The sequence below is a fragment of the Varanus komodoensis genome, unplaced genomic scaffold (genome assembly GCF_004798865.1).
Source record: "Varanus komodoensis strain SLA01 unplaced genomic scaffold, ASM479886v1 scaffold4, whole genome shotgun sequence".
NCBI classification, from domain to species: Eukaryota; Metazoa; Chordata; class Lepidosauria; order Squamata; family Varanidae; genus Varanus; species Varanus komodoensis.
The window spans coordinates 28,852,977-28,866,467 of NW_025335941.1; the positions used below are offsets into that span (position 1 = coordinate 28,852,977).

The 13,491-nt window shown below is 38.4% G+C and overlaps 2 protein-coding genes across 8 annotated transcripts in view; one reads left to right on the forward strand and one right to left on the reverse strand.

Annotated features, from left to right (window-relative positions):
- RIOX2 (ribosomal oxygenase 2) overlaps nt 1-13,491 on the forward strand; it is a 41,115-nt gene that overhangs the window by 9,303 nt on the left and 18,321 nt on the right. For 3 of the 5 annotated variants that reach the window (XM_044441344.1, XM_044441345.1, XM_044441346.1), the window contains exons 6-11: nt 546-648; nt 1,399-1,564; nt 1,975-2,063; nt 2,442-2,546; nt 5,137-5,253; nt 6,629-6,752. In XM_044441344.1, coding sequence (XP_044297279.1) covers nt 546-648; nt 1,399-1,564; nt 1,975-2,063; nt 2,442-2,546; nt 5,137-5,253; nt 6,629-6,752 — 704 coding nt within the window. Of the gene's footprint in view, nt 1-545; nt 649-1,398; nt 1,565-1,974; nt 2,064-2,441; nt 2,547-5,136; nt 5,793-6,628; nt 6,753-13,491 lie in introns of those variants that run through there. The other 2 variants (XM_044441347.1, XM_044441348.1) reach the window with 2 other exon arrangements.
- CRYBG3 (crystallin beta-gamma domain containing 3) overlaps nt 7,250-13,491 on the reverse strand; it is a 65,621-nt gene continuing 59,379 nt past the window's right edge. For 2 of the 3 annotated variants that reach the window (XM_044441333.1, XM_044441334.1), the window contains exons 19-22: nt 13,256-13,379; nt 12,900-13,058; nt 11,472-11,631; nt 7,250-10,361 (exon numbers count right to left, since the gene is read on the reverse strand). In XM_044441333.1, coding sequence (XP_044297268.1) covers nt 10,273-10,361; nt 11,472-11,631; nt 12,900-13,058; nt 13,256-13,379 — 532 coding nt within the window. In that variant the 3' untranslated portion in view covers nt 7,250-10,272. Of the gene's footprint in view, nt 10,362-11,471; nt 11,632-12,899; nt 13,059-13,255; nt 13,380-13,491 lie in introns of those variants that run through there. The other variant, XR_006415798.1, reaches the window with a different exon arrangement.

Consider the following 13,491-nt stretch of genomic DNA (forward strand, 5'->3'; position numbering starts at 1 on the left):
GAAGGCAAACTCCCCACCCCAACACATTTTCCCCTTTCTCCCTTTCTCTCACACTCTGGGCACACAGGTCTCCCATAGAAATGGGGTCTCTGTCTCTCTCTGTAGGACTCAGACACACATGCATGCATTCTCATGAGCACGCAAGGTTCACCCCCCGCCCTCGCTCCCTCCCCCACACACACACCACCTATGCAGTATAATCTGCATACTCACTTTGCTTTGAAGCAATCCCAGCTGCGATTAAGACAATGCATTTATTGATCTTTTAAGAGTAGAAAGGGTAGGATATCTTGGCAGGCACCAAGAAATAATTCAGAGGGCACACTTGTACCCCCAGTGACCCATTGCCTACTCCAGACATATCCATGTATATTTGTCCTATTTAAAAACTTTCTTAGTTTAAATTCATCTGGATTTGACTGGTAGAAAGAATGGTGCAGCAGGTGGGTGTTTCACTTGACTCTCAAAGACAGTTTTTACAAAGATGCTCTGGATTGACTTGTTTGCTGGTCATTAATGGTTTTGTTTTGTCCTCTGCATGGCAGCTCTTGGAGAGATTTCTTATTGGATGTGGTTCCTGAACTTATTTTGGATACAGCAAAAGAAGATATTGAATTTCGGAAGAGCATTCCGAGGCAGTTACTGATGGTAAAGATACAAGCCTAAGGAAGCAGCAGTGCCTGGATGGTCCCTTGATCTCCACTAGGAGCTCTATTATATAATGTGCTTTATTGGGGTGGGGAGCGGGGAGACACAACAGTCTCATGTTTTAGTAGCAAATCTTAAAACTGTGTAGTTCCTTTTCACTGCTTTGTTATGAGTGAAGCCCATATGTGCTAAATCTTGATGTTCTTCCACATTTATTCAGTCATTTTACTTCATTTTTGTGACAAGGCCATAAAACAAGAACTATTTGAAAAGAAGCCAAAACCAGTCCTGAGAGAAAGTATAATATTCCTTTTGTTTTGAAATAATCAAAGTTTCTATGAATTGTAATCCCTTTAAGAAAGGTCCATGCAGAATTTTATTAGAGCACTGATTTTGTAGATGTCAGGTTACACTTTTATTACTGTGAGGGTGGAAAATGTTGAAGACTTATTAATAAGGAAGCATGTGTGAAAATGAAACCCAATGAATGCATTCCAATAGTGTGATTTCACAGTGTGGCACTTGGATTTATTCAGCTTGGTCCCCTGTGCCTTCCTGAAACTGTGTAAACAGGAAGGAGAGTTCATACGAATTCCGGCTCATTCCAGATATAAGCACCTGTTCAATTCTGTCTCAGCACGGTAGCTGAGATAGTATCTAAAATGCCTGGACAGTTTGGGGCCACTTTTTCAATCAAATCTAGACCTTGTTTCCAAATGCTAATTATATGTTCTTGTTTTTTTTGTTTAGAAGGTGGACTTCTCTGACTCATCCAGGCAATTAAGTGGCTTCCTGAGATGCCTGGCTGACCGTCTGGAAAATGGCAGAGAACTGAGGTCATCTGAAATGAAAAAAGATTTTATTATGAACAGATTACCTCCTTTCTTGGGGACTAGCTTTGACCCACTGGCTCCAGGTGACACTAAGTTTACTGTGGGCTTTTCATAAAGAGAGGGGAAACAACTTGTACCATTGATGAAGCAACAGAATTGTTCATTCATAGAGTAGCTTATGATAGCTGAGTTAATACGTTGACTGGTTTTGAAGGACCAAGACAGACACTGAGTTTCTACAAATTCGCCTTTTTCCTTCTTTTCATAGTTCAATTAACAACTGAAGGGGAAGCCATGTATTGATCACAGCAGCTACTTCCATAATTAAAATCTGATCTGCTCTGAGTCTGTACTTGAGACATTAATATTGCTTATACAAGTAGACCACTTGAGTAAGCAGTTATTTATAGGAATTAGCTGTAGCAGTATCTACATCAGGTCATAGTTGAGAGGGAAAAGCAGCAAAGTAATGTCACTGTTCTTCCTTGTTTAGTTGGAGCACTACCAAAAGTAGGTAGCACAATCAGGTTACGGTTTAAAGACTACACAGTAATTACAGTGGAGCCAGAGCAAGACTTTTTGGTGAGTACAGAGGAAGTGCTTGTAGAGACTTGCTTTGCATTGAGGCTTTCTGTGTTCTGACATTGGCTGTATGCTATTTTTAGACTGCTCACTTGCATCCCACAGCACATGATTGAAATTTGTCATTATAGTGATACTGTTTCTTTTTCCTTAAAGGGATAGCCTTAATTTGCAGGAATTAATAACCTGTACTTGATAATTCCCTCCCTCCCTCCCTGTGTGCGTGTAAAACTATACTTTGGAATTTCATGAAGTAACTTTAATTAGAAAAACTTGCTGAACATAATAATAAAAAGCAAGGCTTCTTACTAAGAAGATGGGAGATGCTTTCGCAGTATTTGCTTGATAATGCACACATGTGGTGTTCTTGTTTTCCAGAATGATTCGCTTAAAAAAATGGTTTTTGTGTATCACTCTTTAAAGAACAAGAGACAAACCCATATGATGGGGGATCTGAATATGAATGAGGAAGAAATGGCAGAGGTTAGTCTTATTTTAATTCTGCTAATCCTTACTTTCAGATCTTGGTTATTATTTTTTTACCCTATGCAGGTTTTTTTTGTTTTTGCCACCTACCTTTGTCTGTCTGCAAGACCGCCTGTGGTACTGAGAAACAGACTGTCAGAGAGCTTTGACTATTGATTGGTATAAAAAAATATTACTAATACCATCATTGTTGATGCTGTTTATTAATCCAAGAATCCTTCTGTGCTGTTGAACCTCCTGCTCACCTGAGATGCCATTCCAGTTTTCCTGATAGTCTCCCCAGCTCCCTTTATGGAACAATTCTTCATTCAAAGCTTAGATTGAATAACTTTAGCAGTAGCCTCACTAGTAGTATTGGGGAGAGATATTTTACTTATTGATTTATTACATTTATACACTGTCCCATAGCCCTATAGTATAAAATACTATGAAAAACTAAAACAATATAACAACCAAGCCATAGGACAGTGACCAGGCACAGCAGCAATTTATAAATCGTATTTAAAACTGTTTCAGCAATAAAAAATGTGGAGACTTAACTTTTATTCTCTAAATATTGCAATAAGGTTTTCACTTGGTGCTGAAAAGATGCCAGGGATGGCACCAAGCACACTTCTTTGGAGTACAGGACCAGAGATGGGGTTCCACTGCTGAAAAGCCCCTTCTCCTGGTTGCCACCTCCCTTTTTTGTAGGGAGGCTCCCTGAGAAAGTGCTTGAGAGACAATCTTAAGGGTCAGGTGAATTTAATATAGTGAATTTAGTTTACTATACACGTGGGACAAGAATTTTAGATTTTGATTTGTTTCCTACCATTTTACTTAGGATAAGCTGTTTGCTGTGTTACTGCAAAACCTAAAGGCATTTTCTCTGCAGACTTGGTTAATGATAGGTAGACACGATTGTGTTGATTACTGCAGCACAGTGAGCCTTGATTTTAGAGTTCCACCAGGACTTGCTAATCCTGAATTCAATTTCTTGCCCAACCATAGGTAGTTTTGAGACAGACACCCTCTTATAGTTTTAATGGAAAACCTTATATGCTATCACATGGTTCTTGGTGGTTTAGGTGGCAATAAAATGTAAGAAATAGAAACATAAGAAAATTGCTTCTTAATTAATATACTTGTGCCTCTTTTTAAAAACTGAAGTCTTTCTTCTACTGGCTTAAAGGCACAACCCTATGCTGTGATGCTGGGAACTGTACTCCCCCACTACAATTCTCAGCATCAACCAGCCAGTGTAGGCACATGCCTTATGCTGTGGGCTGTGTATTGTGCAGTTACTTTGAACATAGAGGCATTGTCTGTCATTACTTCTAGAGTTGAGGTAAAGGGAATCATAACAAAAGCACCATAGTTGAATTGTAAAAATAGCTTCATGTTCTTTGCAGGTATAGCTTTGCTTTCTGCTTTTTGGGGGTTGACAGTAGTCCTAAGGTTCCACTATTAATATTTGGAGTTGCAGAGATTTTGCTTGTAGTGGCATTCAAGCATTTGTGGAAAGACACTCCATGGGGGAGTAGGTGGGGGGGAGGAGTTGCACAGGAGCAGATGTAGAGCCAGGTGATCCTGAGTATGCCCTCCAAGCATCAGATGATTGGAGCAGCACTAGAGCTGATAGAGATTCCTTTCTTCCCACTGAGAGGGAGGGAAATTGTAGATGGAAAAGCATGGGAGGAAAGAAAATCAGTATGGCAAATACCAATGTTTCATTTCTACCATGCATGAGACAGGGCTTTGGATGAGGCAGTCACTCTGTTCCACACATGGCAAGATAGCACTGTAACACAATCCTATACACGTCTATTTAGGAGGAGATTCCATTGACTTCAATTAGTATAAGTCGATCTTAATGCGTAAGTGAGACACTTACTAAAATCATACAGATTATGCTTACTGGTCTGTATGAACAGGTTTAGGAATTCCTGTAGGTTGTCTCATTTTCTCAAAGAGCGCAGGCAGGTATTTGGAGCGAGTGATACAATGGTTGGTTTCTGGGTTCAGTGGTTAGAGGGTTCCTGGCCTATAAAATATTCTTAGAACTTATATAAAAAGTGCCACTGTTTTCAGCTATCACAAGCTGAAATACACAAGCAGGTCATTTTCTTGCATGGTGCTGATAGGAGTTGTGGAAGTAACATGCCTGGATTCTTTGTCCTGTGCTTTTTGTCAGGCTGCCTTCCCCACATCAGGATGGCACATGGCAGTCGCTTGATGACAAGAGTATTCCTACCCTCCATCACCTACTGCTGTTAAAATTACGCTGTAGCAGGGACCTGGGCTTGACTAGAAAAAAACCATATGCTAACAGTTGTGTATAAGCATATGTTGCAAGTTGTTTATGCAGACATAAAACCCATCTGCTTAAGAGCTGTTGTTAGTGGGCTGTGGAATATATTACCATCATAAAGTGCTTTGTAAGAGGTGTCTAATTTAGTTCAATCTGGCCCTAATATGCTTTTCTCTTCTCTTCTCTTCTCTTCTCTTCTCTTCTCTTCTCTTCTCTTCTCTTTTCTCTCTCTCTCTCTCTCTCTCTCTCTCTCTCTCTCTCTCTCTCTCTCTCTTTCTTTCTTTCTTTCTTTCTTAGACTCATGGGTTACGATTTCCTCTCTCCCATATGGATGCGCTGAAGCAAATTTGGAGCTCTGATACTATCAGCGTTGAGGCACTGAATCTTTCTTCAGAAGCAGAAAAAGAGAACTTGGTAGTATCACTGTGGAGTGAATGCCTCATTGAAGTAATCTAATGGCATGAGCCAGCCAAAATTAGCAGTTTTACACATGTCCTGGATTTTAGAGGAAGATTCACGCATGCATATAGATCTCAGCACCGAGATACATTGAGGATGTATAGCTTCTGAAGCAGATTGTGATGTGTCTGCTATTACTGATGACAACCCCTATATACTTAAGAAGGCTTGCTCTTGCTCTAAAAGTGGTATCATAAATTTCTGTGGCCCATGAAGCCAAAAGGATTTATTTTATTAGAATTGATTTTAGTTATCAAGTGTCATTCCATGGAACAGAAATAACTGACCTACAGTATACCACCACCAGTGGTATCTTGCTATGGACATAAATGGGGTGCATTCTCTTTCTAGGAATGTGTAGAGCTATAACCACAAGTTAGGCTCAAAGTTTTCCTGTATTTTTAGGCTTTTTTATTTGATTATCTTGAAAATTATTTTACGTAAGATTTGTAAAACCACATTCTAGCAATAAAAGGTTAGATGCAGAGCTTAGAGTACACTATCATGGTCTATTTAATAAGCTGAACATTAATTGGTTGGGTGCGTTCATTGGTCATATAGCTTCCCACTATCTGCTAAGTGATACAAAAGTAATTTGGAGTTACTACTCAAAGCATATTGAAAGATAAATCAGACTTAATGCATCAAATATATGATAAACAAATTGAACATAAAGCAAATGTTGTTGGATATAGGCCCCATTCTTTCCTGTCATTTAGGTGTATAGCATAGAGGGAGAGAATGAAAGGTAGTCCTCTTTTGCCTTCTAATAATTTGTGCTCCTTTCCAGAGAACAACTCAAATAGCCTGATCTGCAACTGTTTCATGCATTTCTAGCTTCATGGGAAGGCTCTCCCACATATCAAATGTGTGTGGGGATAGAAATGTGTTTGATAGTGGCTTTCTTTTTAAGGACTTGTTTATACAGTGCACTCTAGTCCTGGAATTTGGTATCTTATTTTGGACTATTTTTCAGTTGCACATCACCTAACCACAGTTGCCACCTTCTTCAACTTTGTAGATCACATTTGGCATTTTTTAATACTTAGTAAACACCACGAGTAAAACAAATACAGATAGTGTTTTAATTCACAAAGTAGTGTCAGAGTGGCACAGAGTAGTGTCATCTATTTATATATAAATTCACTTTTAGTAAAATGCAATTCTGAGCTTTAGGAGTTATTCTTTTTTAAACCCTCTTTCAATGTATTAACTTAAATACTGCATTTTGCAACAATATAAAACGATACAGATAAAAGCCTCTTTCCTGCAGCATTGTAATATAATGGAGGCACTCTGATTCTAACTGCAAAGTTTTATTAAATATTAGGACAAGTCAGTCTCATTTTGGATACAGGACTTTTATGTGGACACCTCCCCACAAATTCATTACAGTGATGTTTTGGTTCCTGATGTTCCTTCTGCCCAGAAGTTACTGCTGCTTCAAAACCTCAGTAAGTGATACTTTTCCCCATTACAAGCAATTTTCTCCCCCAGTGCGTAAGTAAAGAATGGGGCAAACTGGGTTCTGAGTCTGAAAATCTTTCTCATGTGGCAAATATACTGGTGTAAAGACTAAATACTGTCCTGAAAGTCTGTTGTACCTACAGTGGAATTCAGTGCATGTTTTTCTGCGAAGTAAAACCCACTGTATAATTTGGCTTCCTACACACTAAGTGCAAGGACTGTAGCCTTGTGCTGCAATCTTAGTCATGTCTAATCAGATACCAGTCATACTGCTTCAATGGTGTTGGCTTTCTTGTGAGTTAGTATAAGGTTTCAGCCTCTGAGTGCAAACTTATGTCTCTCCAGACAGGAAAATGTCTTCCAACATGTAGCACTGCTGGCTGGGAAATGTTGCAGGGTCTTTTTTCTGTTCAAATATGCATAAGATTGCAACTTAGATACATAACACTATACCAGAGACAATCAGCTTGAGAAGATTTTTACATAGTTTTTAAAAAGGTGTATTAAATTTATTTAAGAGTTGTTCGATGGAGTAACATACAGAAAATTAAATACTGCTAAAATACATTTATATATCTTAGATACATAAAAATAATGCAAAGAAATACCTGATTTATTTTACAATCTAAAGTGCTATTATAGGATGAAATCCTCCACCAGTGCTGCAGCTCACACGGCCCCCTCAGCGCTAACACATCTAGACTTGCTTTAGGATGTGGAGGAGGAGGCATGGCCCTCCACATGTTGAACTGCAACCCCTACCAGCTGTAGCCAATGAGTTGTAGTCCAAAACATCTGTAGTGGTCCATGTTCCTCATCCCTGCTTTGGGATATGAAAATGCAATTTAGATAGAGGGAGCAGTTAATGCAACAGCTTGTGGGTCAGAGTGGTCTGTCTCAAGTCAGCGACCTTTGCAACTGCCCCAACAAAGGAAAGTAGTCGCTTAGCCTGCGGAGCTCCATATCTTCAGAAGCCATCCATGTGTCTGTCTGGGGCTTGTTGTTTTATGGTTGCTGGCACAATGTAGCTGAATTGTAGTTTAACCCCTCAGGTAGATTTTCTTAATATATTAATAATGCCATATCTTCATAAAAATAAAGCTTTTATATTTGAGTCTTCCTGGTGCTAAACTATGCAGCTGTGGAAAAAAACGAGTAATTGTGCACCTTTTAGCTTTAGTGAATTTTAAAATTTCTTTTTGAAAAAATACACTAAGATATACCAAAACCACATACTTTTTAATAATACTGAACCCAAGTTGCAGCTTAAAGCAAAGCATGATCTAACTTCTGTGTGCTGTTTCCAATCTGACTAGAGAACTGCATCAAGCAAACAGGTCCTGAGCATGCAGTTCTTTCCAGTGCAGAAGCTGATGTGGCATAAATAAAGCCCTTTTATACACAATCTAACTCGCAAAGTCTCTTGCCCTGCCAAAGAAGCTATTCAGAATAATTTTGATTTAAAAACACAAATCAGGCAAGCAAGCATGGCTGCTTCATGTATGGCTAGTTCCAAACCTTTAGTAGTACACTGAACTAATGCTTTCAGCGACTTTCTTCTGAGTTGTGTAAAAGTTGATGGCAAGACGGAACACAGAAGAGTTTGTGTGAGGGTGTGAAGGCCTATCTGCTGCTGTAAATCACCAAGAGAGCTTTGACTATTGGGGCGTATGGAGGAGGAGGAGCTGACAATTTCACTTCTACTAGTGTCCAGTCTTTTCATTAGAAGGGATGGGCAGCTGTTACATATTCTTTTGAAATGTAAAGACTATTTTTAACTGCATTGGTTAGAGCTATACAGTTAGTTTTAATATTGCTTTCTAGGAAGCCAGAGAACAATTAGGTTAGACAGTTGTGTATTTCACAATGCTTTGTCTCTAGCAGAGGAACTATATGATGAGGTGTGTGGATATGGTAAGGTTTTTTTTTTTTTAAACCAATTTTGGTGTCCTGACTTGGTGAGGAACATTTGTTAAATACATGGTACAATCCAGTCAGAAGTAATCACTACTTTGAAAGCTCATGGAGTTTAATAGTGCTTACTCTCAGGTAAGTGGGTATAGGATTAGAGTCTTAGGGAGATAAGCAATACTTGTATCTATATCTTTGGTCAGATTGTAGCTGCAGCAAATAGACTTCATCTCCTGGTTATAGAGGGAACCAGTGCAAACATTAGTAAGTTAGATATACCCAAATGACAGTAGTGGTTATCGTATGAGACAGACTAAGGGCCAAAATACATGGGAGATCATATCCCCAAACAAAATTTTCACCAAGAAGTAACTGCTGCAGTCCTCTGAATTGGCTAAGAACACCATGGGGATCTGGTTTTTAATCCCTTCCCCTCACAGAGTTTTCTTGATTTATATCAATTTGGTGAAGCAAATGGTGTTACATAGGTGAATACCACTTAAAATAAGTAAATAAATAAAATTTATTTTAAGATATTTGTATGCCGTCCTTTGCAAGAGCCTCAGGATGGCTTACATAAATAAATGGTGGTAGATCTAATCATAAATTTGCCCAAAATAACTGGTTGGGGTCTTGCTTGCTGTGTTTGCAGCATTAAAACAAGCTTACAACACACTGGTAATTTGAATTGGGTACATTGTATTGCAGACCTCTAAAGCAAATATGATCTCAGTTTGTGAAATGATCTGATAGATCTGCTTGTTTCATATATACAAAATTCTTTAGATCATTTCTTTTAATCAGCAGAAAGTAGCTCTGTAAAAGATTCTAGCTGGGGATATGTTCTCTTATCAAACTGCATTTTCAGCTTTAGCAAATAGTTGAAACTACTCACTAGAAGTTTTACATCTGTTCTCCTGTAGTATTTTATGACTAAAATGGAGAATTAGCAGTCAGTTTAACACACAATGATTTGCCCTTTTAGTTATAATTTTCATAACAGGTTTATCTCCATTCTGAGGTTTTTTTTAGATAAATACAGTCAACACAACATATAATTATGAAATTCATTTAAGGAAAAAAACATGTCTAAAAATGTGATACTTATATCAAAGTAATGCAGTAATCAAAATGCTTCTGCTTAACAGCTTAAAAATTGTAGAAGATGATGGAGACATTTCAGCTTTTTGCAAGTTGCCCTCATTAGCTCTAATAGAGTAAGGTGAAGGGTTAAAAGAATTAGAATGTTTACAGGAACACAAAATAAGTACAGAACGTCTGCATAGTCAGCACTGTAACATCTGGTATTGTGTGTACACTTTCTTTAATAGAAACTGGACAATATACTTAGATTTCAGCAGCCTATTTAGGGTACAGTCCTATGTATGTTTAGACAGAAAACATCCTACAACTCCCAGTATTTTCCAGCCATACATGTCTGATTACGCATTGGATTGTACTCTTCAATTTCCTGCTGGCAGAATTGGGTGGATTTTATACTTGTACCAGAGCTCTGTGGCTTCAGTAGTTTGTTGCCAGCTTTTCTGGCCCATGTTGGTCCAAGCTTCTAAATCTATCTGTAGTGGTGACACACACTCACAGTATTTCAAAATCCCATTTCTGAGTGCATTCACTTGTGTCAAGTAGGTTTACAATGATGTGATTCCTGTCATAATAATGTCCTCCTAAAACAGAAGTGTGAGATAGATTAGTGTAGTCTCCTTTTAAGTTATTACTATCCTTTTATGTGCTAGACATTTAAAATGCCATACCTTAAACAGTTCCAAAAGTACTTTTGTAAGATCCTCTGTGTAAGTACATTAAAATCAAGCAGGTGACATAGATGAGATCCAGAACCAAGTGGCTTTACAAAATGTATTTTAGGTATAGGAAGGTAATCAGCATGTAATGGTCAGGTAAGCTAGGGAAGAATGTCATGGTTCAAGGGTACAATCCTATCTAGACAGGAAAAATCCTGCAACTCCTAACATTCCTCTAACTAGCCATTCTGGTACATTTTGATCTTAAACATGCAGATGATTGCACCTCAAGTGTCCTTTCTCATCTTTGCTTCCCCCCCCCCCCCTTTGCTTGTTGGGTAGAGCAGTCCTAGGGCCATTATAAAACATTCCCAGCTATGAATTTGGAAATTTGCTCCTATCTTCTTTCTCTAAAGCTTCCTTTATGGAAAGGGTTTTGGGATGGATGGTTGTCATGAAGTTGCAGGTATGTGTGGATGTCTCAGGACTCCATAGAAGTCCAAACCCTACTAATTGTCAATATTTTGGTTCCAATTTGTTGTGAGCACATTAGTTTAGGAAAACAGATACAAAAATATTCATATGGGACTGACTTTCTCTGAAGGACAGTATTCCCGGTGTAGCAAAAACCACTATGTGGGAACAATAATTTTCCAATCTTCTTCCAAAGTAGAAGGTATTATAATGAAGTAAAGAAACCATTGCATATAAACACATGGATTTCTCATTCAATTTAAACTGTGTATGTATAGCAACTGTACTTGCTACACACAGAGCGATTTAGTATTTTATTGGCTACCCTTGCAATTGGCAAGCCAAGGGCCAATATTTGAATACCAAGTCAGCAACTAGTCCTACTGCCCTTGTATTTTTCATATATATGTACATATCCTAAATTATTCTAGGCAAGTTTAACCTGATTAGTTTAAGAGCTATAAAAAGGGGGTGAGACACAACTATGTAAAGTCATACTTTTGTACCAACTTAACAGGGTATATAAATAATAACCTAAACTAACTAAATGTATGTCAGTACCTTTGATATCAAGAACAAGTTGATCATGGAGGTATGAACCAATAGTCCCATCCTTGTTGAGCATCCATTTCTGTCTTTCCTTCCCATGCTCTACCCACAATGCTACTTTGGCTCCAGGCACATCTCTGCCTCCAATAACGTCAAGGCAAGCATCATTGACCTAGATAAGTAGATGGGGAAATAGAACCTAGTCATTGCCTTGAAACAGTTCAACATTTATATAGAGACACACCTACAAGAATACAGTCAGAATGTAACAATCAACTAGGCTAAGAGAAGCCTGCATCTGTCATACCACTTAGTCACCACTGTAACATCTAGTACTACAGATGTAGAAGTCAAGACATACAACTGATTTACTGAGTACAGAATACTTTTATTACCATTCAGCTTAAAAACAATGTATTTTACCTGAAGAATAGAAACAAAGATGAGACCCCAAATTCATTGTTGGGTGTGGTTGTGCCGTATAGACCTTTGGTCAGTTGTACTGAGGTGGTTTTGGCCTAACCATAAAGCAAAATGCAGCAGCTAATTCTGTGGCATAATTTCCTGTCATCTTGGGTGATGGGCAAGCTTGTTGCTCTGTAAACAAAAGTGGCTGCCATTCAGTTATGCTGCCTTTTCACAAAAAAATGTGAGAGGCTAAATACATTCTTGAGCTGCTCAAAGGAGCTCACTCTATAGCTTACTAGTTTTACCTTGGATGCCAGTGGAAATCTTGAGCTCTCAGAAAATATGCACAGTAAGACCAATTTCCAAGTATTCTGTGAGGGTGATGGCATCTATTACATAACAACATACCACTTATGGCACAGCTCATCTATCACTGCATCTAAGTAGCAGCCCAGGTGATGTAATACACAAAAATGACAAGGGTTGCCAACTAATTAAGCTGACTTTGTTTCTCGCTAATGCATGGTAGAGATTACCTGAGAAGTTGGTTACTATCACATTCATGATACAAAACACACTACAGTAACAGTTTAGTAAGGCTTGCATTCACCAGAGTTATTTATACAAGTGAATATCACATTCAAAGTGAACACATCTTAACTTGAAAAAAATATAGACGTCAAATAATTTATTCTTCCATGAAGTCTGCTATATGAACAAATGAACTCAAGTGACAAAGTTGTATTTAAAGTATTTTCACTATAAAAGGCCCTGTGCATTTATAAAAAGTGGGAACAGGAACTTGTTAATGCAATGGAAACTTGAGATTAGAACCCAGGCTGGATAAGCAGCTGGTTAAAAAAGGGTGGGGGCAGAGGAATGGGGAAGCACCCTCCTCCTATGTAAGTTTCATCTGCTGTAAAACATTCTGTCTTGGTCCCTATCTGGACAACAAGAAATAGTGGCCCAGTTTTGCTGTGACAAGGCAGAGACAGAAATATGGCATTGTAATTTCAACAGCTAGCAGAATACCTTGGACTTAATGAGACCACAGCTGTAGCTCCAGATCTGTGTATTCTCGCCATTTAATGGGGAAAGACATACTGATGTCGCTCTTGCATCCATTAGATTCCCAGCAACTGTCAGGAATTTGCCTTGAGATCTGTTTTTTATTCTGAAGTAAACTGCTGGCTAAAAAAAAAAGGCATAGAACTTGAAGAAGCATAGAACCTTATGATAAGTCCATACAAATAAAACATTTCCCCTCTTAAAGGGGGAACACTTGTATGATTGAGGCACAATATACAGAAAGCTGATGGTTGCTATGCTAAATATGTACTCCACTTAAAGAAACAGAAACTCTTTTAAGGAGACATTTGCTACAGTACCTGCTTTACAGGACGCAGGGAGCCAGTTAGTTTCCATCTGCTAAGTTGAGTCCAGTTTGAAATCTTGCTGGGTTTGAGGAGAAATTGCTTTCCTAAGAAATTACATCCTTCATATGCAATCCACCTAGTTCAAATAGGATGCAAATTAAATACATTATTATTCCAGCTTTACAAAACAAGAGCTAGGCAAATCTTTGACATTTTTCATGATCATCTTATACGGAATACCAAGATGT